Source organism: Phalacrocorax carbo (assembly GCF_963921805.1).
Source record: "Phalacrocorax carbo chromosome W unlocalized genomic scaffold, bPhaCar2.1 SUPER_W_unloc_4, whole genome shotgun sequence".
NCBI classification, from domain to species: domain Eukaryota; kingdom Metazoa; phylum Chordata; class Aves; order Suliformes; family Phalacrocoracidae; genus Phalacrocorax; species Phalacrocorax carbo.
The window spans coordinates 1,605-28,421 of NW_026990255.1; the positions used below are offsets into that span (position 1 = coordinate 1,605).

The 26,817-nt window shown below is 45.1% G+C and overlaps 1 protein-coding gene across 4 annotated transcripts in view; it reads right to left on the minus strand.

Moving 5' to 3' along the window:
- Positions 1 to 1,588: 1,588 nt before the first annotated feature.
- LOC135310882 (activated RNA polymerase II transcriptional coactivator p15-like) overlaps positions 1,589 to 26,817 on the minus strand; it is a 55,809-nt gene continuing 30,580 nt past the window's right edge. The window contains exons 7-9 of one of the 4 annotated variants that reach the window (XR_010370839.1): positions 13,885 to 15,740; positions 12,528 to 12,580; positions 7,795 to 12,151 (exon numbers count right to left, since the gene is read on the minus strand). Coding sequence is in view for 3 of the 4 variants with exons in the window: in XM_064439977.1 (XP_064296047.1) it covers positions 12,570 to 12,580 (11 nt within the window). In the remaining variant the exon portion in view is untranslated. Of the gene's footprint in view, positions 6,258 to 7,794; positions 12,152 to 12,527; positions 12,581 to 13,884; positions 15,741 to 26,817 lie in introns of those variants that run through there. The other 3 variants (XM_064439977.1, XM_064439976.1, XM_064439975.1) reach the window with 3 other exon arrangements.

Sequence of the window (26,817 nt, forward strand, 5' to 3'; positions counted from 1 at the left end):
AGGAAGATGTTGTCCCACCTTCTCCTTCCTGAGCAGCTGTGCCAACAGTGCCATGACATAAATAATCAAAATAACATTAACTTAAACCAAACAACAACCAACTCAGAAAAATCTCTCTGTTGCAGTAGGCGGCCACATGCTGCAGTCACCCACAACCATGCTGACCAGGCTTAGAACCATAGAATCGTTAAGGTTGGAAAAGACCATTAAGACCATTGAGTCCAACTGCTAACCTATCACTGCCAAGTCCACCACCAAACCATATAATCAAGCACCATGTCTACCCTTCTTTTAAACTCCTCCAGGGATGGAGACAAAACTACCTCCCTGGGCAGCCTGTTCCAGTGTTTGACAACCCTTTCGGTGAAGTTTTTCCTAATATCCAACCTAAACTTCCCTGGCGCAGCTTGAGGCTATTTTGTCTAGTCCTAAAACTAGTTACTAGAGAGAAGAGTCAACCCCCACCTCACTACAACCTCCTTTCAGGTAGTTGTAGAGAGCGATAAGGTCTCCCCTCAGCCTCCTCTTCTCCAGACTAAACAACCCCAGTTCCCTCAGCCACTCCTCATAAGACTTGTTCTCTAGACCCTTCACCAACTTCGTTGCCCTTCTCTGGACACCCTCCAACACCTCAATGTCCTTCTTGTAGTGAGGGGTCCAAAACTGAACACAGTACTCGAGGTGAATGGAGTCAAATCCAGTTGGCGGACAGTCACGAGTGGTGTTCCCCAGGGCTCAGTGTTGGGGCCGGTCCTGTTCAATATTTTCATTGATGATCGGGATGAGGGGATTTAGTTGCACCCTGAGTAAGTTTGCAGATGACACCAAGCTGGGTGGAAGTGTTGATCTGTTGGAGGGCAGGAAGGCCCTACAGAGGGATCTGGACAGGCTGGAGCCAACAGTATGAGATTCAACAAGGCTAAGGGCTGGGACCTGCAGTTGGGTCACAACAACCCCATGCAACACTGCAGGCTTTAGGAGGAGTGGCTGGAGAGCTGCCTGGAGGAAAAGGACCTGGGGGTGTTGGTTGACAGCTGCCTGAACATGAGCCGGCAGTGTGCTCAGGTGGCCAAGAAGGCCAATGGCATCCTGGCATGTATCAGGAATAGTGTGGTCAGCAAGCGCAGGGAGGTGATAGTGCCTGCCCAAGCGGGCTGGTTCACCAGCACTCAGCAAGGTCGCACCAGATTACAGTCATGCTTAGCTGAAACGCTAGGACTTCTGTGAGAAGCTGAGTTCTGCCCAACAAGAAAAATGGGTGCTATCACAGAGTTATGTGCAGAACACATGGGAGATTGCTGGTACTTGGTATTTCATTCAGGCAAAAGAGCTGGAGTGTTTGAGAGTCTCTGTTAATTTGTTCATTCCATAGAGCTTGCCTGATTTCTTCAGACCACTGAGCCTGCTGCCTTCAGGGGAGCAGCAGTTCAGGATTTAAGCACAAGGAATTATATGTTGTTGAATAACTATTTGTCATGGTTCAGCCCCAGTCAGCAACTAAACACCACGCAGCCACTCACTCCCCCCACCCCTGTGGGACAAGGGAGAGAATCAGAAGAGCAAAAGCACAAAAAACCAAACTTGTGGGTTGAGAGAAGAACAGTTTAATAATGACAGTAAAATAATAATGATAATAATATTGGTTACAATAATAACAATAATGGTAGTATAATAAAAAGGAAAAATTAAAAAGGGAGAAAAAACCAGAAACACAAACGATACAACCACTCATCACCTGCCAACCAACGCTGCCCATCCCCGAGCCACGATTGCTGCCTGCCTCCCCTGGCCAGCTCCTCCCAGTTAACATACTGGGCATGACATTACATGATATGGAATATCCCTTTGGCCAGTTTGAATCCGCTCTCTTAGCTGTGCCCCCTCCCATCCCAGCTCCTTGTGCACCTGGCAGAGCATGGGAAGCTAGAAAAGTCCTTGACTAGTAGAAGCACTACCCAGCAACAACCAAAACAGCTGTGTCTTATCAACATTGTTTTCACACTAAGTCCAAAGCACAGCACTATGCCAGCTGCAGTGAAGAAAATTAACTCTATCCCAGCTAAAACCATGACACTATTCATGCCCAGCACTTTAGGAATGTCACACTACATGCATGGCAGCCTTTACATTTTGCTACCCAGATGAAATGTCTGTGGAATTCACTGTGTTACATGAATGTGGCTACATCACTCTAATTACAATGTGATTTATCATAAAGATTTGGGAAAGAATGTCTCTAAAACACATTTTTGACCTGGAAATGGAACAATTACCACAAAGTGGGAAGCCCTTCATATCAGACAGATGCACTTTATACTGGTTTTTTATTATGCTTAGCATATTTTTAATCACAATGCATAGCACTGCTAGCAGAACATTGTGGCTAAAACTGTTATGCAGTGTTGTCTCTTCCTCCCATCAGGGCCCATGGATTTGCAAGGATCCAGTTTGCATAGGTGATCTCTGACCCAGTCCTTCTCAACCAATGGTAAATCTTCCTTTGTCCCAATTTGTCCTCTCTTCTCTGGGGGCTGAGATGCCTGAGGGCCAGCCTTAGCAGTGAAGACTGAAGCAAAGAAAGCATTCAGTAACTCTGCCTTCTCTGCATCCTGCATCACCAGGGCCCCTTCCTTGTTCAGCAGTGGGCCCACTGCATCCCCAGTCTTCCTTTTACTGCTGATGTATTTAAAGAAGCCCTTGTTATCTTTGACATCCCTCACCAGATTTAATTCCAAGTGGGCCTTCACCTTCCTCATCCCATCTCTGCACACCCTGACAACATTCCTATATTCCTCACAAGAGTCCAGTCCCTTTTTTCCAAATACTGTGAACCTCCTTCTTCCATTTGAGTTTCTCTAGAAGCTCTTTGCTCATCCATGCAGGTCTCCTGGCTCCTCTGCCTGACTTCTTCCTCCTGGGGATGCACCAATCTTGAGCTCAGAGGAAGTAGTCCTTGAATACTGTCCATCTGTCTTGGACCCCCCTGCCTTCCAGAGCCCTAGCCCATGGGATTCCTCCTAGCAGGTCTTTGAAGAGGCCAAAGGTGGCTCTCTTGAAGTCCAAGGCTGTAACCCGACTCGTAGCCCTGCTTCTACCTCGCAGGATCCTGAACTCAACCATCTCATGGTCACTGCAGCCAAGGGTACCCCCAGCTCTCACATCCTCAACCAGACTTTCTTTGTTTGATAGTATAAGGTCGAGCTGCACATCTCGCCTCATTGGCCCCTCCACCACTTGCATCAAAAAGTTGCCCTCGATGCTCTGCAGGAACCTTCTGGATCATGCATGGCTCACAATGTTGCTTTTCCAGCAAATATCAGGGTGGTTGAAGTCCCCCATGAGGACAAGGACCTGCGATTGCGAGGCTACTTCCAGCTGTCTGTAGAAGGCCTTATCAACTTCCTCTTCTTGGTCAGGTGGCTTGATCATGTGTCTGGACCAGAAGGAATGTACTAATTTTGATTAGAAGGAAACGGTCCCGGTGGAGTCTTTCCCAGACAGGTTACGCCATAACAAAGGGTGATTCCAGTAAATATAAAAAGAAAGGAAGCGTGTTCGGTTGACTATACAACCAACAGGGTTATTATTATCTTGTTTTCCAGTGTAAAATCCAGTAGGATTTTCCCACTCTACTCAGCGCTTGTCAGGCCACACCTGGAGTACTGTGTACAGTTCTGGTCCCCACTATACAAAAAGAATTTGGACAGGCTGGAAGGGGTCCAGAGAAGGGCCACCAGGATGATCAAACGATTGGGAAACGAGAGGCAGGTAAGGGTACAGATGTTTCTAACAGACTCAATTTCACTATGCCTGATTCCTTCTCATTTCTTGCAACACTCCACACAGTTCTGTCTGGGAGTTTCCACATCCGCCCACGCAGTATATCAAATCCTAGTATGTTAGTGACCAGTGCACCAATATCTCTGCCTTGGTTAGTCTTTTTTCTCCTGGCAGCCAGAGTGAAACTTTCGAGGTAGTGCATTCCTTTTCCACACCATCAATTCCAGTTAATTTAAACCTGCGCTGGCCAGGTTGTATGCAATCTTGGGTGTTTGCTGCAAATAGTTTGAGACTATCAGCAAGACTGCGAATAAGAGGGGTTAATTGTGCCGGGTCGACAGGAGCTAGCATCAGGGATTTCCTCTTTTGTACATTGCCTGCATGCAGGCTGCTTTCTGTACTGACACAGCCAGATCAGAGAAGCAAGTAGTTTTAATCTCCAGTGGTTCTCCTCTCTCCTGAGGATCCATACCACCTGCCCAATATGCAACCCGTGCAGTTAAGGAATAGCTATGATTTCCCGGCGTGGAGGTTAAAAATACTCCTGGCCTCCAATAGTCTCCTGCTTCTCCCTCATCTAACATAATCTGGTCTGAAGCTGTCAAACTCATCACCTATACTCAACTTCAGATCCTCCCACCCACCTTGAATATTTCTCCTGGATGTTTGCCAGTTCTGCAGGAGAGCAGAGAACTCTGTGCACAGTAGTGAAGATATCATCAACAGAGGTCTCAGTTTTAATCAAGGGTTGTAAATGAACTGGTTCTTGTTCGAGATTGGGGGTTTCTGGAATCTCATCATCGCTATCAAGCCAAATATTCCGGTCTCAGGGTCTGTACAGGGCGTTAATATAAAAATCTGCTCAATTGGGGTGGAAGGTTGCACTGTATTTATCAGCCAATTCAACCTTTTCAACTGATAAGATTATTATTTTCACTTGCAAGTGGATTATTTTCATTCACAAGTATATCAATTTGGGTTCCTAGCTTTTTGCCTGTCTCCCTCTCAAAGGCCAATGATGATTTTAATACTTCAATTTCTGATTTTAAAACTGTATATTCCGCTTTTGAAATTTGTCGGGGAGCAGGGGATTCCTTCACTTCTTACTGAGCGCAAGACAAACAGGCTCCTAACACCACACAAATTACACCTTTACTGTTTGCTCTAAGCCTTTGCACTGCCTGACACTGCTCAATGCATTCTACCACTTTCTCGTCATCCTTCCAAAATTTTTGAGCCCACTCCTTCCCAGCCTGGGAAGGGACACATTTGTGGTTTTGCAGTAATTTATCCATGTCAATCCTGCCGACTACTCCAATTTTCTGTTGTGTTAATGGTAGTAGTCTGAGGAGTGGCTAGGGAGAGAACCTACCATTGAGTCACAAGGTTCAGACAGGACCCTCTTGCTTTCTAAACTCCTTCTCCAAGACGCATCTAGGTGCGGCTAAGTCCAGTCTTAGTCTCAGACTAGGTCAGCGGTTTATTTTCTAAGGGTTGTAGAAGTAACCACTCATCAGAGTATTGGTTGTTAGTAACTAATTTGGCAGATTCCCAGGCCAGTCACGTTCAATGAGAACGATCACAGCTAGATTAACGAATAGTACAATTTATTAAAGCAACAGATAGACAGGTTCTTTGGATTACTGGTGTTGTGGTTTAGCCGGCAGCTCAAACCCACACAGTCGCTCGCTCACTCCCCCACCGGTAGATGGGGGAGAGAATCAGAAGGGTAAAGCTCGTGGGTTGGGATAAGAACAGTTTAATAATGAAAATTAAAAGAAACAACAACAGAAATGCAATGTAAAGGAGAACAACAAGAGGCGCAAAGCCCCGGGGGAGGGGGGAAGGGAGGGGAGAGGGGGAACAAACCGCCGAAACAAACCGCACGTGCCACAGCCACTCGCCGCCTGCCAACCCGACGCCACGCCGCTCCCGAGTCGTGAACTGCCCCTCCTCAATATACTGGTCATGGTGTCACATGGTATGGAATGAACTTGCCATTGGCCAGTCGCAGTCAGCCGCCCCCACCATGGCCCTGCCCGTACCAGCACCCCCTGCCACGCGGCAGAGCGCGGGAAGCTGGAAAGGTAGCCGACCCCCCACGGTGAGGAGAATTAACCCCTTCGCAGCCAAAACCAGCACATTCTCCACCCCTTATTCCATACCATTTACACCATGCCCAGGTCCCATACGATGCAATACAACCGTACCAACCACCACCCCTCCCCTTCCCATCCTTTAACATAATACACAGACATCATTCCTTAGTCTATGGACCTTCCCTGTAAAATGTCCATTAAAATGTCCATTGAGTTCACCCAGTCCATGACTCTGGGCTCCATCTGTCGTATCAGTCTTTCAGGGTGGGAGATATGGTGTGTGGTGTTGGGTTGCTGCATACCGAGTCGGTCATCATTCCATCACTGCTGCACGGCTTGTTTCATAGTTGATCTTCCATGGGTTGGGAGGCTCGTACTCTGATATCATTGATACAACACAGAGGTGACAGACAATATTATATAGCAGTTTGCATTGTGCCATTCAGTTCATTGACTCTTTTCGCCCAAAATCAAACCCCCTTGAGGCACACATCGGATTTCTCCATCCTCCAGCATCACCCACCAAGTGCACCCACGTCCTCGAGCAAAAGCAGTCCCACGAATGGGTTTGCCTTTGCCTGAGGCAGGAAGAACCCAGACTGTTTTGTCCAGCATATTTTTTGTGTGCACTACAGGGACTCTATCCCCTTCCACAGTATGTAGGATTTCTGACTGGGCAGGGCCAGCTCGTTTGACAGATCCCCTCGTGTTGACTAACCACGTGGCTTTTGCTAAATATGTATCCCAGTGCTTGAATGTTCCACCCCCCCATTGCTCTCAGTGTAGTTTTTAACAGTCCATTGTACCCTTCAATTTTCCCAGAGGCTGGTGCGTGATAGGGGATGTGATACACCCACTCAATGACATGCTCTTTGGCACAGGTGTCTATGAGGTTCTTGCGGAAATGAGTCTGACTCAGTTCTCTCTGGGGTGCTGTGTCGCCACAGGACTTGTTTCTCAAGACCCAGGATAGTGTTCCGGGCAGTGGCGTGGGGGACAGGATATGTTTCCAGCCAGCCAGTCGTTGTTTCTACCATTGTAAGCACATGGCGCTTGCCTTGACGGGTTTGTGGGAGTGCGATATAGTCAATTTGCCAGGCCCCCCATATTTATATTTCAGCCATCGTCCCCCATACCACAGAGGCTTTACCCGCTTCGCTTGCTTGATTGCAGCACATTTGTCACATTCGTGGATAATCTGCTTTTCAGCACGTGTGACCTCCTCCTCTGGTGATATTCCAAAGTCTTTGCCTTCTGGCCAGTCCATAATCACTTCCAAGATTCCTGGGCGACTGGGGTTTCCTACTCGAGCATGCTGGGTGATTAGTGCAACCCATTTACTCCACATAGCATCAGTTGCATGGTGTGTAGAGGGGATGTTTCCTTTGAACATCCAGCCCAGCACTGGCAGTTGGGGTGCCAGGAGCAACTGTGCCTCAGTACCAACCACTTCTGAAGCAGCTCAAACCCCTTCATATGCTGCCAATATCTCTTTTTCAGTTGGAGTATAGTGGGCTTCGGACCCTCTGTATCCCCGACTCCAAAACCCTAGGGGTCGACCTTGTGTCTCCCCCTGGTGCTTTCTGCCAGAGGCTCAAGGTAGGGCCATTCTCTCCGGCTGCGGTGCAGAGCACATTTTTTACATCTTGTCCTGCCCAGACTGGCCCAAGGCCTGCTGCATGAACTATTTCTCGTTTAATCTGTTCAAAGTCTTGTCGTTGTTCAGGGCCCCATTTGAAATGGTTCTTCTTCCGAGTCACTTAATAGAGAGGGCTTACGATCAGACTATAATCCACCCATTTCTCAATTTCAAAGAGCTTGTTGTGGTTTAGCCGGCAGCTCAGCCCTACACAGTCGCTCGCTCACTCCCCTACCAGTAGATGGGGGAGAGAATCAGAAGGGTAACGCTCGTGGGTTGAGATAAGAACAGTTTAATAATTAAAATTAAAAGAAACAACAACAAAAATGCAATGTAAATGAGAACGAGAGGTGCGAAACCCGGGGGGGAAGGGAGGGGCGAAGGGAGGGGGGAACCACCGAAAGAAACCACACGCAACGCAGCCTCTCACCGCCCGCCAACCCGACGCCGCATCTTCCCCGAGCTGCAAACTGCCATTCCCCCCCTTAATATGCTGGTCATGGTGTTACATGGTATGGAACGAACATGCCATTGGCCAGTCGGGGTCAGCCGCCCCCCCCCCCCCCGTGGCTCTGCCCTTCCCAGCCTCCCGCCACGCAGCAGAGCAGCAGAGCGCGGGAAGCTGGAAAGGTAGTCAACACACACACAGGGAGGAGAATTAACTGCTTCTCAGCCAAAACCAGCACAGAGCTGTTCAGCCTACAACTCCAGGCAGGCTGCTTGATAAGAGCCAGACAGAAGCATTAAAAAGAGGGGATATATCACTCCTTCAAGCCATGCCTGTGTTATATCAACCACATAGGCCACCAGAGTATACTCATTTACCATATGAAGTGATAAAGGAGCTGTGTAAGTCAATAAAGGAATATGGTTTACAGGCATCATTTACAATGAATTTGCTACAAGATATAGCAGAATCCTATGTAATGACACCCATGGACTGGATATTCATTTTGCGCCTTAGCTTGTCTGCAGCACAATATTCTGTGTGGGTTTCTGAATACCGTGAGCTAGTTCAGGTCCAGGTAATGGACAATTTAATGGCTGGAATCGCTATTGGTGTTAATGAGTTGATGGGGGAAGGGAATTATATTACGGGGACAGCACAAGCTGGTATGCCATGAAACATTTTTACTCAAGCGGCAGGGTTAGCCTTGAGGGCACTCCGATGGGTGCCAGATTTTGGAAAACGAGAATCATCATTTGCTGCCATTCATCAGGGACCTCAGGAATCATATGTACAATTTCTAGATCATTTACAGACTGCTATACAGAGTCTTCTGAAGCAGTAGAATTATTATTGTTTCAGCTCACCATTGAGAATGCGACCACCGACTGTAAACAGGCTATTGATCCTATTTGCAATCGAGCAAAAACCTTGAATGATCTTATTAAAGCATGCCAAAACGTAGGTTCTGAGCGACATAAGGCAGATATGTTAGCTGCTGCCTTAGCTCGACTGTTGGTGGTTGCAAGAGCTGCTACTAACTGTTTCTCCTGTGGTCAGGAGGGACATGTAAAGAAGGATTGCCTGAAAGCAAAAAGAGGAGGACGAGGTCAAGGAGAGCAGGGACAGCAACCTACTCAGCTATGTCCTTGTTGTCAGAAAGAATACCATTGGGCTAATCAATGTTGTTCTAAGTTTGACAAACAGGGCAATCCCCTCTCTGGAAGCGCATCGGGAAACGGGAGGAGGGGCACGAGGTTTGGCGCCCTGAGAATGGACAACAGGACCCAGCTTCCACTGGCGCAGTCCTTGACATGGCTGGCGCATGTAAGCGAGCCGAGCATGGGCAATCTACAACAGTCGGTTCTCTCAAACCAGCCACAGCAGACAGTGCCGGGTTGGACCTGGCCACCAGTCAACCCACAGTAATTCGAGATCAATCTGTACATTTCTTGGCAACAGGAGTGTATGGTCCTTTACCTAAGGGTTTATGTGCCTTATTGCTTGGTCGTTCCTCTACTTCCAGAGTAGGCCTATTTGTTTTGCCTGGGGTTGTAGATTCTGATTATACAGGAGAGAGAAAAATTATGGTTTGGACACCTACACCACCTTGCACTGTACCTGCAGGGGAGTGAATTGCACAGTTGCTCCTGCTGTCCAACACACAGATGCAAGCTGGAAACCCCGCCCATGCTGGCAAAAGGGGATCTGCTGGGTTTGGAAGCACAGGTTTGCCTCGCATTTTTTGGACACAGAAAATTACCATGGGACAACTGCTCTGCTGTTGGCTTGTAGAATAAACGGTTGGGTGTTCACAGGTCTAGTGGACACTGGAGTGGACGTTTCTATAATTCAACGGTCAGATTGGCCGCAGGAATGGCCATTAGTACAGCCGTTTGCTGCTGTTACTGGAATTGGAGGAACACAAGTACCTTGGCAAAGTATACATTCCTTGTTAGCAGAAGGTCCTGAAAACAAACAAGCAGTTTTAAAACCTTGTGTTTTGACTGTGCCATGTACTCTATGGGGTCGTGATCTCCTGCAACAGTGGAACATAGCAATAATGACACATTTTTAATGCAGGCCACTGACATTCAGCCGTGACTCAAGCTGACTTGGCTGACAGACAAGCCAATATGGGTAGACCAGTGGCCTTTGAAAGGTGAGCGGCTAGAAAGGGCTCATGAATTAGTGCAAGAACAATTGAAATTAGGTCATATTGTCCCTTCCATGAGCCCTTGGAATACCCCTATATTTGTTATTCCTAAAAAGTCTAGTAAATGGAGACTGTTGCTAGACCTCCGAGCTATTAATGCAGTGATGGGACCTATGGGGTCTCTAGAACCAGGAACTCCAAATCCAACTATGATTCTGGATAATTGGCATTTGAGGGTTATTGATTTGAAAGATTGCTTTTTTAATATTCATTTAGATTCTGATGATTGTGTTCGTTTTGCCTTTTCAGTTCCTGTGATTAATAATGATCGACCTATGCAGCGGTTTCATTGGGTAGTTCTACCGCAAGGGATGAAAAACAGCCCAACCATATGTCAAGTGGTGGTCAGTGAAGCCTTGTTGACTATTCGCAGACTGTATAATAACATCATGTTATATCATTATATGGACAATATTTCATTAGCTGTTGAAACTGAATCACTTCTTTCCCAAGTTTTTGAAGGTCTAGTAACTGAGCATCTGTGATATGGCCTCCAAACTGCGACAGAAAAGGTGCAGTCAGTTCCTCCATGGAAATACACTGGTTGGAAACTTCTTGATTTGTATGTATATCCACAGTCGGTCCGACTTGCTACCACAGTGAGTACTTTGAATGATTTACAAAAGCTGTTGGGAACAATTAACTGGCTTCAACCTCTGTTAGGTATAACAACACATGGTCACCTCTGTTTTCTTTACTGAAGGGGAATCCTGAGCTAACTTCTCCTAGACAATTGACAGAAGGCGCTCAGTCAGCACTTCAGTGACAGATAAATCTAATTCCACATTCGCTCACTGAATTTCCCTCCAGTTGTCAGTTTGATTGTTTGTCATTTACCATTCTTTTCAACCGTATGCTCTTCTAGGCCAATGGGACAAAAAAGCGCAGAAGGAAGAGGATGCTTTGTGCATTTTAGAATGGCTATTTCTACCACATTCTTTTGCCAAGACATTAACCACTGTCCTAGAGATGATTGCCAGACTTGTTTCACAAGGTCATGTGAAATGTCAACAAATAACAGGATGAGATCCTGTCTTTATCCATTTACCATTAACAAAAGAAGAGTTTCACCCTGTGTTGTGTAACAGTTTAACTTTTCAGGCTGCCTTGGCTGATTATACTGATGTTGTTTTGCATTCTTTGCCACGTCATCGTTTATTAGGTTTTTTACACTGCTTACCTCTCTAACCACGATCTTTGTTGAGTTCTGTTCCTTTGCAAAATGCACGTACTGTATTGATGGTTCTGGTAAAGCTGCAGTTGTTTGACGACAAACAGACTGTGCAGACTGGGCCTCAGATGTTTTGCATCTATCTGGGTCTACACAAATTGTGAAATTAGCTGCAGCAGTTCGTACTTTTGAATTATTTTCCAGGAAACCTCTTAATATATGCAGATTCTGCATACGTCATGGGTATTATTCAGTGTTTAGAATATGCTTTTATACGGGAGATGGACAACAAGCAGTTGTTTTTTTTCTTGTTAAAACTAGTGCAGCTTTTAAAAATGAGACATTTCTATTTTGTCATCCATATTCGATCTCACACTAACCTACCAGGACCCCTAGTTGAAGGTAATGCAATAGCATATCGATTTACAATGGCTGCAGTTTCTCCTTGGCGTTTTGAGCAGGCCAAATTGGCTCATGAATTTTTTCATCAAAATGCACACTCCTTACGGAAACATTTTTCTCTAACAACTGAACAAGCTCAGGATATAATTTGGGCATGCCCGGATTATCAGTGGCTTTCTCCTTTACCTGTTTTGCCTGGAACTAATCCTAGAGGTTTAAATGCAAATGACTTGTGGCAATCAAATGTCACACACATTTCTTCCTTTGGATGACTTAAGTATGTCCACATTTCTATCGATACCTTCTCTGGGTTTTTAATAGCCACTGCTCATTCTGGGGAACGGGCCCAGGATGTTGTGAAACATTTTTTGCGATGTTTTGCAACCATGGGGGTTCCCTGGAAGATAAAGACAGACAATGGATCAGCTTATGTTTCTCGCCGTTTTCTCTTATTTTTGCAGGATTGGGGAATTTAACATGTTACTGGAATCCCATGTTCTCCAACTGGTCAGGTGATTATAGAATGCACCCACCATTCTTTGAAATCGCTTATTGATAAACAAAAAAGGGGGAATCCAGTAGGGACAACACCGCAGGAAATACTGGACAAAGCTACTTATGTTTTAAATTTTCTTAATCTATCTGGGTCTAAACAATATAGTTCCATGGTAGATAGACATTTTAGAGCTTGGAGAATCCTCTACTGCGAAGCCCCAGGTGTTTTATAAGAATTTGGACTCTGGTCAATGGGCGGGACCAGTTCCTCTGCTTACCTGGGGACGGGGATATGCTTGTGTTTCTCTTCCTTCAGGTCCTTACTGGATCCCTGTGAGAAATGTAAAGCCAGCCCAAGTGAAAAACGCATGCTGAAGATGAACAGGATTTGTGTATCTTTTAGTAATGCACAAAATAAATCTTATCTTTTTCCTCTTCAGTGGTGTTCAGAATTATGGTTACCGGTGAATTTAACAATATTGTGGGAAGGTGAAGATGGTTTAGCTCGATTTGCTAGGATTTTAGAGCAAGTAGTAAGTGAGACAAAAAGAAGAACTAGATGGTTTTTAGGATGGTTGATATTTGCAATAAATTCTGCGGTTATTATTATAGCCTCGGCTGCTACAGCAGTGGCCTCACTTATACTGTTAAAACTGCACACGTAGTTGGAGAAGCCTTGACAAATGTGACTAAAGAATTTCAATTACAAGAAAAAATTGATGAAGAGATTTTATCTCGATTGCAGGCCTTAGAAGCCACAGTGATATGGCTGGGAGATCAGCAGGAGGCACTCAAAACCCGAGTGAACCTACAATGCAATTGGGAACATACATAAACATAGAGCTTTATGTGTCACGCCTCTCCTGTGGAATAGTACTCAGCATAGCTGGGTTTTTGTGAAACAACATTTACAGGGAGTGTTTGACTTACCTCTTCAGCATAACATTCAATCTCTGCATGATCAATTAATGGACCAAATTAAGAAATTGCAAGACCTAACAAGTGAAAGTGTGCTTCAAACATTAAGGGATGATTTGTCATGGCTAAATCCAAAGACATGGTTTAGTGGATTAAATCTTTGAATGTGGGTATTTATTGGTATAGGTGCTGTGTTGTTTTTCTTCTTACTGTTTTTACAGATTCTGTGGTCAGCTATCTGATGAGTGCAAAAGGTAGACACCCGCATTATGGCCACACTGTTAATCAATGGATTGGTCATAAATAAAAAAGGGGGAGATGTGGAGAGCAACATCTTGTGTAATAAAAACAGCATGGGAAATATGCAGCTTCTGCCGGTTTCCTGAAATGACCAAGGACAATGGATCAAAGAAAGGGCACATACAAAGCAAGCTCTGCATGTTCCAGTGGTTTGCAAACAACAAGTGGCTGGATAAATTCCAGAGATAAGGAGCTGAGAAACAAGAGTCAAGTGCCTGCCAGAAGGAACAGAAAAAATAAGCATTGAGCTATACTGAGAACATGAATCGGGTGGTGAAAGGGGAGTAAAGGGGCCTCCCCTTTACTGAAATGCTATATATAATTAGAGAATTTTATAATAAAGTGATTCTGTGCCTACACCCTACAGAATCTGTGTCTGTCATACACCACAGGATCATCCAGCTGGTGACCACTGACCTTTTGACACAACCCTCACACATGATAATGTGATCCTGTGAGTCATTCCACAGCAGCAAAGTTATTTCTTCCCTCAAGGCCAGAGGAATCTGCTAAAAAGATGGATTGAGGCTACTTTGGCGGTAGGCAATGAAATGTCTGAGACTGAACATTCAAGCAAAAGAGCAAGTGCATAGTATAAAACTGAGAATGGAGGATGTTTCAGCCATGGCATTGTACAGATATGCAATATTCCATGTGGGAAAAATTCTACTGGACAAAAAAAATAATTTTAAAGAAATCACTTCAAAAAGGTATGAATGATTTCTATTGAGTGCAGTGAATTTATGCTGGTTCAACTCTCTGCAGAATGTGGCTTCAGCTTTTTTAACCTTGATAATGCCAAAACCAGATCTCATCACTTTGTGAAACTCTGCCCATGGGTCCATATTTGTAATCTTCTACATATTCATTCGTCTGTGATGTTTTGGTTTGTCACGATCTCTAAGAACTGGTACAGCATATCAAAGATTTACTCTCACTCCTTTGCTACATATTTGGTGGTAATTAGGTGCTTCATTTGTAGAAGTTCTTATGCAAAGCCTCTCTGCTGGAGCAGGATTACATAAGATTTATATCTGTCCTTGTGCAAACTGCAGAAATCTCCAAGGTCTCCACACTAAATCAGAGAGACTTAACCTTGGATCCCATTTCACGTTCTAACCCTTTGATATTTTTTCTTGTGATACAGGAAAAATGCTATAGCCATCTCTGAGAAGTAAAAAGGAAGGTCTGATGCTCAGTTACACCAATTCCAGCAGAGGCAGGGGGCTTTGCATGAAAATATGAATCAGACCCAAACGAATTGTTAGTTTGATTATAGTGATACAGGGGAAAGAAATCTTGGATTTTCCTTTCTTTTTTTTAACAAGCTTTGATTTATACACACAAAAGAAAGATCCTAAAGCCTCAAAATAAATGAAGACTCATAGAAGAAAAATATGGTATAAAAGTCTCTGTATGAGAGGAAGCATTTTTAAAAACAAAACAGATGACTGACATAGTGAGATTTGGTTCTTCTGGAGATGGAAATAAACTGTTGTGTTTATTCAAAAGCTAGAAGAGTGACAACAAAGATAGAATGCATATGGGATGTTGCACCTCCACAACAAAATAAGCAGCAGAAATTGTGTCATGGGAATACAGTGTAGGACAAAACTGAAGTTTTAGCTTGCAGATGCCAAGTACATTAAGAAATCTTGTAAGGAGCAGGCAAAAAAATAAGCAGTTTGAAATGCCATTTGCAAAGTGCTTGGCTTCTCTGTAATGCAAATAGTCATTTAAAATATGCAGGAACATGGATTTCTTTGGTTTGAATAGGAAGAGGAAATTGATTTACAAATCCTGAATGGAAAAGAAACCCTAGAGCAAGAACAGAGACAAACCAATTCCCTGCATGGTATGGAGTAAACATGGCATGTAACTGCCTCTTCCTGTGGGGACTGTTTTGACTTTTGTGCTATTACGAAATAATCAAGGTGCCCTCCGGTGTAATTGAATACTAGGGATTTTACTCTTTAGTGATCCTCAGATTAGTATAATCTTCTTGGTTATTCTTGGGCAAATGGCCTTTCAGGACTTTCAGTGGTGTGCCTTCAAAGAGCCCTTTATATCTACAGAGGGGTAGAAGCCAGCTCTCTGTAAGGTATGCTCTGCCTGGCCTCTGGTAGTCTGGTGACTTCACGCAGACGTTCCCATCAGGCTTTATAGAAGCGTCAACCCTCAAGCTTGCAGGGAAGCCTCTAGGTTGTGCAGGGGCTGGGAAGCATGGGATTTTTTTCATTAATGATCTTGGTCTCCAGCTGTTCCTTGAGTATCTGTGGGGCGAAGCAGAGAAAAAAAGTCTTCCTCTTGCTTGCAGAAAAACGGGGAAAAGTTGAGCAAACCAAAACAGCATTCCCATGACCCTGTGCAGGAGCAGCTGTGCAAGTGAGAATGAGTCACTCTGTTAGAAAAAACAAAGCAGAGGATGCTACACAAAATTAGTTCATTCATGGTATAGAGACCTAAAATATGCCCTGTTGATTCCGGGATAAGCTTTTAACAAAGCTTTGTTCTTTACCTCCAGAGATCTTGCTGATGATTTGAACAGTTGCCTTTCTGCTTGCTGAGCTTTTCTATAAGAAGAAATGAAGCACTTTTTCTTTTCTAAATTATTCACATACATGCACTGCCATTTTAAGCACAATCTGTTTATGTAAGGACTGTGTAATCTTCTATTGTTGTTTCCATGGACTTGTGATTTTAAAATAATTTCAGAAAGAAATATGTTATGGAATAATTCTGAGAATGAGTCTCCATGGGAAAGCTGCATTGCTGTGGTCCTCACAGGGAAGATGTGTAAGATAAACTTATTTTACACTGGATGTTAGTGAAAAGGCCAAGAAATTATTTTTCTCCTAGTCAAATCTAGAGAAAGCACATTCATATAAAAGACATTAACATGCGACCACAAAATTCCATAATAATGTGAGAAAGTAAAAAAAAACAAAAGAGGATTTTTACTTTTTGTAGTTAAGAAGGATTGCATTAATTCCCTTTGTATATCTGTCGTGGTTTAGCCCCGTTCAGCAACTAAGCACCACACAGCCAATCGCCCATTCCCCCCACACCTGTGGGATGGGGGAGAGAATCAGAAGGGCCAAAGTAGAGAAAAATCGTGGGTTGAGATAAGAACAGTTTAATAATTAAAATAAAATAGTATAAATTATAATAATAATCTAATGAAAAGGAAAATAACAAGAGAGAAAAAGAGAGGTGAAACCTCAGGAGGAGGGAAAAACCCCAAACAACAAGAGATGAAACAGCTCTCTCATCTGTGCCCCCTCCCCTCCTGGCTTCTTGTGCACCCGGCAGAGCATGGGAGGCTGGAAAAGTCCTTGACTAGTATAAGCACTACCCAGCAACAACTAAAACATCTGTGTGTTATCAACACTGTTTTCATACTAAGTCCAAAGCACAACACTATGCCAGCTCCAGTGAAGAAAATGAACTCTATCCCAGCTAAAACTGTGACAGTATCCCAGTGGCTACAAACTAAATGGAAAAATATATCCAGAGGCAGATAATATCCTTCCTCTCGTAGGGAGAGAAGAATAAGCTCTATTTCTGGAGGACTGTTCTCTTTCCTAACTGGAACCTGCTCAAGCACTCATCTATTCATTCTCACCCAAGTAAGGCTGCTGTTTAAGTCAGGCTCCCCAAGGAGGAGGATTTAGCACCAGGGAGAAATAGCCTGGCCTACTCCTTCTGCTCTTGATTTCTGCTGCTATGGCAGAAGAGGAATATACAGATTTACAGGGCCCAGTTGAGGGCAGCCCAGCCTTGTGGTGCCTCTTGTGGCCATGTGAAAGGAGGGTCCTGCAGCGCAGGAAGAATCTCAAGGTCAAAAGAACTGAATTTTTCTGGAGTTTTCCTAGAAATGTCACCTGAGACTGTAAAAAGGTCAAAAAAGTGTCACAGAGTGGAATTCCATATAGAAAGGTGCAAAAAGAATAGTGTAGATGTAAAAAGACATTAGGAAGAAGGAAGGTTGGTGGAGGCAGAGGAAATATCCATCTAGCGAGTGAAAGTTGAAATAATCCAGACAATTCCCTGTAACTATTTCTGGATTTTTCCTTCAGCCTTTGAAAGATGACTTCAAAGGAAAATAAGTCCCTAGGTAGGCTTGCTTCTTTCTCAAGTTCGCTGATTATACCAAGCTGGGAGGAGTGGCTGATACACCAGGAGGCTGTGCTGCCATCCAATGAGACCTGGACAGGCTGGAGAGCTGGGCTGAGGGGAACCTCATGAAACTCAACAAAAGCAAGTGCAAGGTCCTGCATCTGGGGAGGAACAAACCCATGTACCAGTACAGGTTGGGGGTTGACATGCTGGAAAGCAGCTCTGTTGAGAGGGACCTGGGAGTGCTGGTGGATAGCAGGTTGACCCTGAGCCAGCACTGTGCCCTTGTGGCCAAGAAGGCCAACTGTACCCTGGGGTGCATTAAAAGGAGCGTGGCCAGCAGGTCGAGGGAGGTTATCCTCCCCCTCTACTCTAGTGAGACCACATTTGCAGTACTGTGACGTTTTGGGACCCCCAATTTAAGAAGGTGTCATGGTTTTAGCTGAGATAGAGATAATTTTCTTCACTGGAGCTGGCATAGTGCTGTGCTTTGGACTTAGTATGAAAACAATGTTGATAACACAAAGATGTTTAGGTTGTTGCTGGGTAGTGCTTGAACTAGTCAAGGCCTTTTCTAGCTTCCCATGCTCTGCCAGGTGCACAAGAAGCCGGGAGGGGAGGGGGCACAGATGAGAGGGCAGGTTCAATCTGGCCAGAGGGATATTCCCTATCATGTAACGTCATGCCCAGTATGTTAACTGGGAGGAGCTGGCTGGGGGAGGAAAGCAGCAATTGCGGCTCGGGGGTAGGCAGCGTGGGTCGGTGGGTGGTGAGTGGATGTATCGTTTCTGTTTCTGGTTCTTCCTTTTTTTTTTCTTTTCCATCTTATTATATTATCACTATTGTTATTATCATAATCATTACTATTAGTTTTATTTATTGTAATTATTAAACTGTTCTTATCTCAACCCACAAGGTTTTTCTGTGCTTTCACTCTTCAGATTCTTTCCCCCATCCCACAGGGATGGGGGAGTGAGCAAGTGGCTGTGTGGTGTTCAGTTGCCAGCTGAGGCTGAACCACGACAGTCCTTTTTGGTGCCCAACATGGGGTACAAAGGGTTTGAGATAATAACAGTTGCTGGTCACAGCACTGATTCTTTTGTTTTCAGTACTAGTTTGTCCAGTCTATACCATGCTGATTGTGAAGTACATGTTAAAAATTGCTGTTGGTTTTTGTAGTTTGCCGTGCTCTGCAGTGATTAGAGATGTTTTGCCTAGGAGACTTGTTATTAAAACACTGGCCTTGAGCTTTACTGGTTATTTGGGTCTTCCATGGAAGCTGTTACTGTACTTCGGCTACCACCTCATGGAGGCAATTAGCAATTATACCTCCTCCTCTGAGAAGTTTTTTATGGAGGAAATACAGAATGGCACCTTAGCTACCATCTTATATAATGCCTCCTCCTTCATTATAACAACTTTTCAGTATCTTGAACATCCTTGGGTAGTTAAGATATGTCTGTTGGTATTGCTTTGGCAGACCATTTCAGCTCTGTCTAAGGTTAATAAGCAATTTAAGAATATCATCCAGAGATCTGTCCCAAGGCTCGATAGCTATGCGTGGCAGGGTATGTGGGATAGTATGGGCAAATACCTAAGACGGTGGGCACCCCCCGTGGTGTGGGACTTCACCCCTGAACAAGTGCAGAATCCTGAAAAATTAGTAGAATATTTGGAGGAAGTATGTTGTCACCCTGGCACTCCCAGAGAGATACAGATCACTGCCATGTGCTGGAGCCTGGCCCATGCCTATCAAGCCCTATTTAACACTATTCATTACCCCCAAGGGGAAGAGAAGGCCTCTGGATCTAAAAAGACAAAGACAAGGAAAGCGAGAAGCACTACGGCCATTCCAACCCCCATGACAGACACTGCAGCTACTCCAACCCTGGTGACAAGTGTTGCAGCTAAAGCAGAGGACCAACCCTTGCCAGTATCAAGTGCCCCTATACACAAGAAGAAATCGTGGAAGAGAAAGTCAACTCACTTAGAAAGAGATGACGAAGAACCAGGGCCATCATGAGAAGACTAGGAGGAAGAGGAAGAACTTCTACAAGAAACAGAAACGACCCGATCCCTATCCTTGAGTGAGTTGCAGGACATGCAAAAAGATTTTGCCGTCGTTCAGGTGAGCACATTATCAACTGTCTGCTCCAATGCTGGAATAACGGGGCCAGTAGCCTGGAAGTAGAGGGGAAAGAAGCTAAACAACTGGGATCCCTCTCTACGGAAGGGGGTATTGATAAAGCAATTGGAAAAAGAACACAAGCCCTCAGCCTCTGGAGGCGACCCTTGTCAGGTGTGAGAGAAAGATACCCCTTCAAAGAAGATATTGTATTTCGCCTAGGAAAATGGACGACCATGGAGAAAAGTATCACGTACCCATGTGGCAGAAGTTTGTACGGAACACACCATCGACGCATGAGAACTCATTGGCACTAACGTCCTGGAAAGATGACAAGGCACCAACGGTGGCAGAGTTGATTGATAAACTCCGGGAGTACGAAGCAAATTTCTCTTCCTCGCTCACCTCTGCTGTTCAGAATCTATCCCGAGAGGTCCAGCAACTCAGAGAAGATATGTCCTACTCCCCACCAGTATGGACCAGTAGCTCAGCCGTTAGGAGTAAGCATCCCTTTGCTAAAGAGAAAGGATATGCACGATGGGGCACCCTATGGTTTTACCTGCGTGACCACAGAGAGTACATGAAGAAGTGGGATGGAAAACCTACCTCAACCCTAGAGGCACGGGTACGTGAGCTGCAAGGGAAAACAAACACTCAGGGGAGTTTCTCCAGGAGAGCTGCTGCGCCAGATTCCGGTAAGCAATTCTCCAGACAGAGGAGCAGAAGCGCTGATTTTCTTTTTGATCTTAACAGAGACACTTGTGGTTTATATTTACAAGATGGGAATGACGAATACTATGATCAGGACTAGGGGGGCCCTGCCTCCAGCCAGGTGGAGGAAAGGGATAACCGGGTTTACTGGACTGTGTGGATCCAATGGTCTGGCACATCCGACCCACAGGAGTATAAAGCTTTAGTGGATACCGGTGCACAGTGCACCTTAATGCCGTCAAACTATATAGGGGCAGAACCCATCCGCGTTGCTGGAGTGACAGGGGGATCCCAAGAGCAAAAAGAAAACACAAGCATTTTTAAGCATTGTGGGTTTTTGGAGAATGCATATTCCACACTACAGTCTGATCGTAAGCCCTCTCTATCAAGTGACTCGGAAAAAGAATGATTTCAAATGGGGCCCTGAGCAACGAAAAGACTTTGGAGAGATTAAACAGGAGATAGTTCATGCAGTAGCCCTTGGGCCAGTCTAGGCAGGACAAGATGTGAAAAATGTGCTCTACACTGCAGCCGGAGAGAATGGCCCTACCTGGAGCCTCTGGCAGAAAGCACATGGGGAGACCCGAGGTCGACCCCTAGGATTTTGGATTTGGGGATACAAAGGGTCCGAAGCCCACTATACTCCAACTGAAAAAGAGATATTGGCAGCATATGAAGGGGTTTGATCTGCTTCAGAAGTGGTTGGTACTGAAGCACAGCTGCTCCTGGCACCCCGACTGCCAGTGCTGCACTGGATGTTCAAAGGATGTGTCCCCTCTACACGCCATGCAACTGATGCTATGTGGAGTAAATGGGTTGCACTGATCACCCAGCGGGCTCGAGTAGGAAACCCCAGTCGCCCAGGAATCTTGGAAGTGATTATGGACTGGCCAGAAGGCAAAGACTTTGGAATATCACCAGAGGAGGAGGTGACACATGCTGAAGAAGCCCCACTGTATAACACACTGCCAGAAAATATGAATCAGTACGCCCTGTTCACTGATGGGTCCTGTCGTCTTGTAGGGAAGCATCGGAGATGGACGGCTGCTGTATGGAGTCCTACACGACAAGTAGCAGAAACTGCTGAAGAAGGTGAATCAAGTCAGTTTGCAGAGGTAAAGGCCATCCAGCTGGCCTTAGAGATTGCTGAACGGGAAAAGTGGCCAGTGCTCTCTCTCTATACTGACTCCTGGATGGTGGAAAATGCCCTGTGGGGCTGGTTACAGCAGTGGAAGCAGAACATCTGGAAGCACAGAGGCAAACCCATCTGGGCTGCTGCACTGTGGCAAGATATTGCTGCCCGGGTGCAGAACCTGGCTGTAAAGGTACATCATGTGGATGCTCATGTCCCCAAGAGTCGGGCCACCAAAGAACATCAGAACAACCAGCAGGTGGATCAGGCTGCTTAGATTGAAGTGGCTGAGGTGGATCTGGACTGGCAACATAAGAGTGAACTATTTCTAGCTCGGTGGACTCATGACACCTCAGGCCATCAAGGGAGAGATGCAACACACAGGTGGGCTCGTGATCAAGGGGTGGACTTGACCATGGACGCTATTGCGCAGGTTATCCACGAATATAAAATGTGTGCTGCAATCAAGCAAGTGAAGCGGCTAAAGCATCTGTGGTATGGGGGACAATGGCTGAAATACAAATATGGGGAGGCTTGGAAGATTGACTATATCACACTCCCACAAACCTGCGAAGGCAAGCGCCATATGCTTGCAATGGTGGAAGCAACCACCAGATGGCTGGAAACATATCCTGTGCCCAATGTCACTGCTCGGAACACTATTCTGGGTCTCGAAAAACAAGTCCTGTGGTGACATGGTACCCCAGAGAGAATTGAGTCAGACAATGGGACTCATTTCCGCAAGAACCTCATAGACACCTGGGCCAAAGAGCATGGTATTGAGAGGGTGTATCACATCCCCTATCACGCACCAGCCTCTGGGAAAATCGAAAGATACAATGGACTATTAAAGATGACACTGAGAGCAATGGGGGGGTGGAACATTTAAACTCTGGGATACACATTTAGCAAAAGCCACCTGGTTAGTCAACATGAGGGGATCTGCCAATCGAGCTGGCCCTGCCCAGTCAGAAATCCTACATACCGTGGATGGGGATAGAGTCCCTGTAGTGCACACAAAAAGTATGCTGGGCAAAACAGTGTGGGTTCTTCCTGCCTCAGGCAAAGGCAAACCCATTCGTGGGATTGCTTTTGCTCGAGGACCTGGGTGTACTTGGTGGGTGATGCGGGAGGATGAAGGAGTCTGGTGTGTGCCTCAAGGGGATTTGATTTTGGGCGAAAACAGTCAATGAACTGAATGGCACAATGTGAACTGCTATATAATATTGTGTGTCACCTCTGTGTTGTATCACTGATATCAGAGTACAAGCCTCCCAACCCATGGAAGATCAACTGTGAAACAGGCAAAGTGCAGCAGTGATGGAACGATGACTGACTCGGTATGCAGCAACCCAACGCCGCACACCCCATCTCTCCCACCCTGAAAGACTGATGCGACAGATGGAGCCCAGAGTCATGGACTGGGTGGACTCAGTGGACATTTTTAATGGACATTTTACAGGGAAGGTCCATGAACTAAGGGAATGATGCCTGTGTATTATGTTAAAGGATGGGAAGGGGAGGGGTGGTGGTTGGTACGGTTGTATTGCATCGTATGGGACCTGGGCATGGTGTAAATGGTATGGAATAAGGGGTGGAGAATGTGCTGGTTTTGGCTGAGAAGGGGTTAATTCTCCTCACCGTGGGGGGTCGGCTACCTTTCCAGCTTCCCTCACTCTGCCTGAGTGGTGGGAGGCTGGGAGGGGCAGGGCCACGGTGCAGGAGGCTGACCCCAACTGGCCAATGGCATGCTCATTCCGTACCATGTGCCACCATGGCCAGTATATTAAGGGGGGGCAGTTTGCGGCTCGGGTGCGTCGTGGCGTCGGGTCGGTGGGCGGTGAGCGGCTGCGTCGCATGTGGTTTGTTTTGGCGGTTCATTCCCCTCCCTTCCCCCCCCCCCGGGTTTTGCACCTCTCGTTGTTCTCCTTTACATTGCATTTCTGTTGTTGTTTCTTTTAATTTTAATTATTAAACTGTACTTATCCCAATTCACAAGCGTTACCCTTCTGATTCTCTCCCCCATCTACCAGTGGGGGAGTGAGCGAGCGACTGTGTAGGGCTGAGCTGCCAGCTAAACCACGACAGATTTTCATGGCAATTCTTTTCTTAGAAGTGTAGAAGGAAATGCATATATGTTTTCATTACAAAATCTCAGTTAAATAACCCAGTCATCCAGAGGAAAACATCACCGGTATGCTTCATAGACCATGGACATATTCTCCAGAAAGTATTATTTGAATACAGATAAAAATTTTATTTAAAAAATCACTTTAATTATGTTCATGTCTACTCTTCATTTTCTTTCTAGGTACATCACTAAGAACATTTTTTCCTGGCACTAATCTTCATAAAAAGTTAATTTCAAAGAAGTGACCTGTTGCTCTGGAAGCATGCTTTAAAAGTGTTAATATGGATAGTAAGACCAAATGAGCTTTTAAATTTACATAATCCGAGCACAAAATTATCATTTTCTGAATTAGCTGACCAATTACAAATAACAATCCATGTTTGAACACAGATCAGGAATCTGAACATGAACATCCCAAAAAATTTCATGCAGTGGTGTAAGAGAACAATCTCCTCCTTGGAAAGAACAGGTATTGTTTATGTTTAGTTAGCATGAATCTAGATTCCTTTCATTTTGATCAAGCACTGTTTCATGTTTTAATATTTAACCTAAGCTTAGGGACGGGATATCTTGGCCATCAGCGATTATCCATTTAATCAAGGACAAACATTCCTTTTGGAAGAAAATTAAGGAGAATTGGCAAGAGAAAATAGCCTTAAATTGTCCTTAGGTGACATGTGACCATATATGGATAAAAAAGGTTAGGGTACTTCATCTGTAAAGACCAGCAAGACCCCCAAAAAGAGGAAGGCACGTGCAGAAGGATCTGAAGCAGAGCCAAGGAGAGTGACTTAATGCCATTATGCAACCTATGTAGATTAGAATGAATATGTATTACATAGCTAGAATATGTATAGACTTATTGTATAAATATAATGAGGTAGCCACCTTTGGTGTGCTTGTTTTGTGGAAAACCACCAAGCACCCAGGCTTGCGCAACCCTGAAATAAATCATTAATGTCTCTCCTGAGTGTGTGATTATTGACTCACTGCCCACCGGGCAATGGAATGTAGGAGACCAACTGGAAGAACAAGCAATTTAACACCAAAGCTAACTTGTAACCCCCTGGAAAAAAGAACTGTTTGAACCGTGTGAGCTTTGCAAAACAGAATCTGGCAATCAGAGGGAGCTGAGAGATAAGGAGGCATTTGTTTTATGACTATATCTTTTGAGTAGGAAAGAGAGACCGATAAAAGCCTCAGCTGGGTGATAAAGTGTGAAGTCAGTAAAAAACTGCAGTAACTAGGGGAAAGGTAAAGGCGGCAGGTGGAGATCACAACTACTGACTCAGTTCAGGACTGAGAAGACTTGCCCCTCCACACTCCTGCAAGGAGCATGCATGCTAATTTACATAGCTAGTGGGGACAGCTAACCAATCGGCACGAGACAAAACTCGGTAAGGGGATGGGGTGGAGATCCCTTGAGCCTTTCCAAGGAATGTCTCAAACACTCACAAGCTGCAAAAACCCCGGGGGGGCGGTCTGTAGTGACCAGTGGACATCAAAGGGGGAAGGCAAGTGCCATTGGGGGGACTTTTTTGAACAAGCACGCCTACCAACCAGACACCTCCTGTTGGCTGGACCAATGCTGGAACCTGGACCAGCGATCTCTCTCTCTCCACCCACCTTCCAGTGGGATATCTGGAAAGCAAAGGACACGTAGTGAACAATCCAGGCTCGGACTGCGCGGACTTAATCTGCCTGGGAACAAGAAGGCCTCAAGGATGTTGCGAGTTAAAACCAATGTATGTAGCTATTAATAACAGCTGTGATTTTGTATTTCCCAAGGCTTACAAAGCAGCATGGTATGAACTTACTGTGGGAACGTGTGGGATGGCATTGTGCCTTCCTGATAAGTTGCATTCCAAGATTGGCCACAGGTGCTACTCTGTCAACAGGGGCCGCATCCCATATCACCGGCGGGAGTGTCTCATTACGGGGTAGCAAAACAAGGCGGGAGTTGCTGATGCTGCTAGTGGCTATCTTTGGGATAAAGCCCAAGGCCGTGCTGACCAACTAATAATAGGCTTGTATATAATAAACAATAGAGGCTTGTGTGTGATAAGGTGGTTGCAGAGCTATATTAACCACGCTGTGTCTGTAATAAACTGGCATTTGCTTGATCATATTGGTCGTGTGCAGTGTCCGTGACTTCCACGTCAGCACCTTCCCTCTTCCTTTCATTCTTTCACATTTCAGTAATGCAAGGCTTGAACTAATTAAGTAATGCAAGACTTAAGCTAAGAAGTAACTTTTACAATATTGCTGGGCCCCTGTCAATACAATTACACATAGTAAAAGTAATGATTGTGTATGGACCTTGAGTGACTGTTGAGTGTGTATGGACCTTAATTCACACCAAGAGGACTGGTGAATCTGAGTCACGTCTCCCTCCTTCCCTGGTGGCACGTGACATGGAATCACTTACTAGAGTTTGCTTCATTCTGCTACTTAAATCTGCCCACAGACATACCATAAGTGCAATGTAAGCAAATATTTTTTGCATGAGTAACTTATGAAATTCCAAAAATCTTTAAAGACTAGAACTGAAATGGAAGGTGAAAGACCCAACAGTGTCTCTGTTTGAATTGCCAGAAGTTAGCCGTGTTGCTTAAGAGACTGCATCTCTAAATGAGAAAGAGGAAATAAGATTTTAAAAATAAACATACTCACAAACTTCCATCTAAATCTGTCTCAGAAAAAGATCAGACAGATGCTCAACAGTTACCCAGCAAATTCCACAGAGTCTTTGGGATTCAGAGTCATTCTCTTTCAGTTCAACTCTCTGCTAATACTTAGTACCTTTAACATGGGCCACCACATCACATGATTCATCTTTGCAACGCGTCTAACCCAAGCAAATTGTTAAGCTGCCTGTGTAGTTAATAGATAGTCAGGTCAAGGAAGTGCTTCACCTTGTATATGACAGAAAGGGATGCCTCCAGAGGTATCTTCTCTCCCTACTGACTGGAGGAGCAGACAAGCAAGCATATATTAGATGCCTTTTAGATCTTCATTATGATTATTTTAATTATTAAACTGTTCTTATCTCAACCCACAAGTTTTTTTTTTTTTGCTTTTGCTCTTCTGATTCTCTCCCCCATACCATTGGGGTGGGGGGAGTGAGCAAGC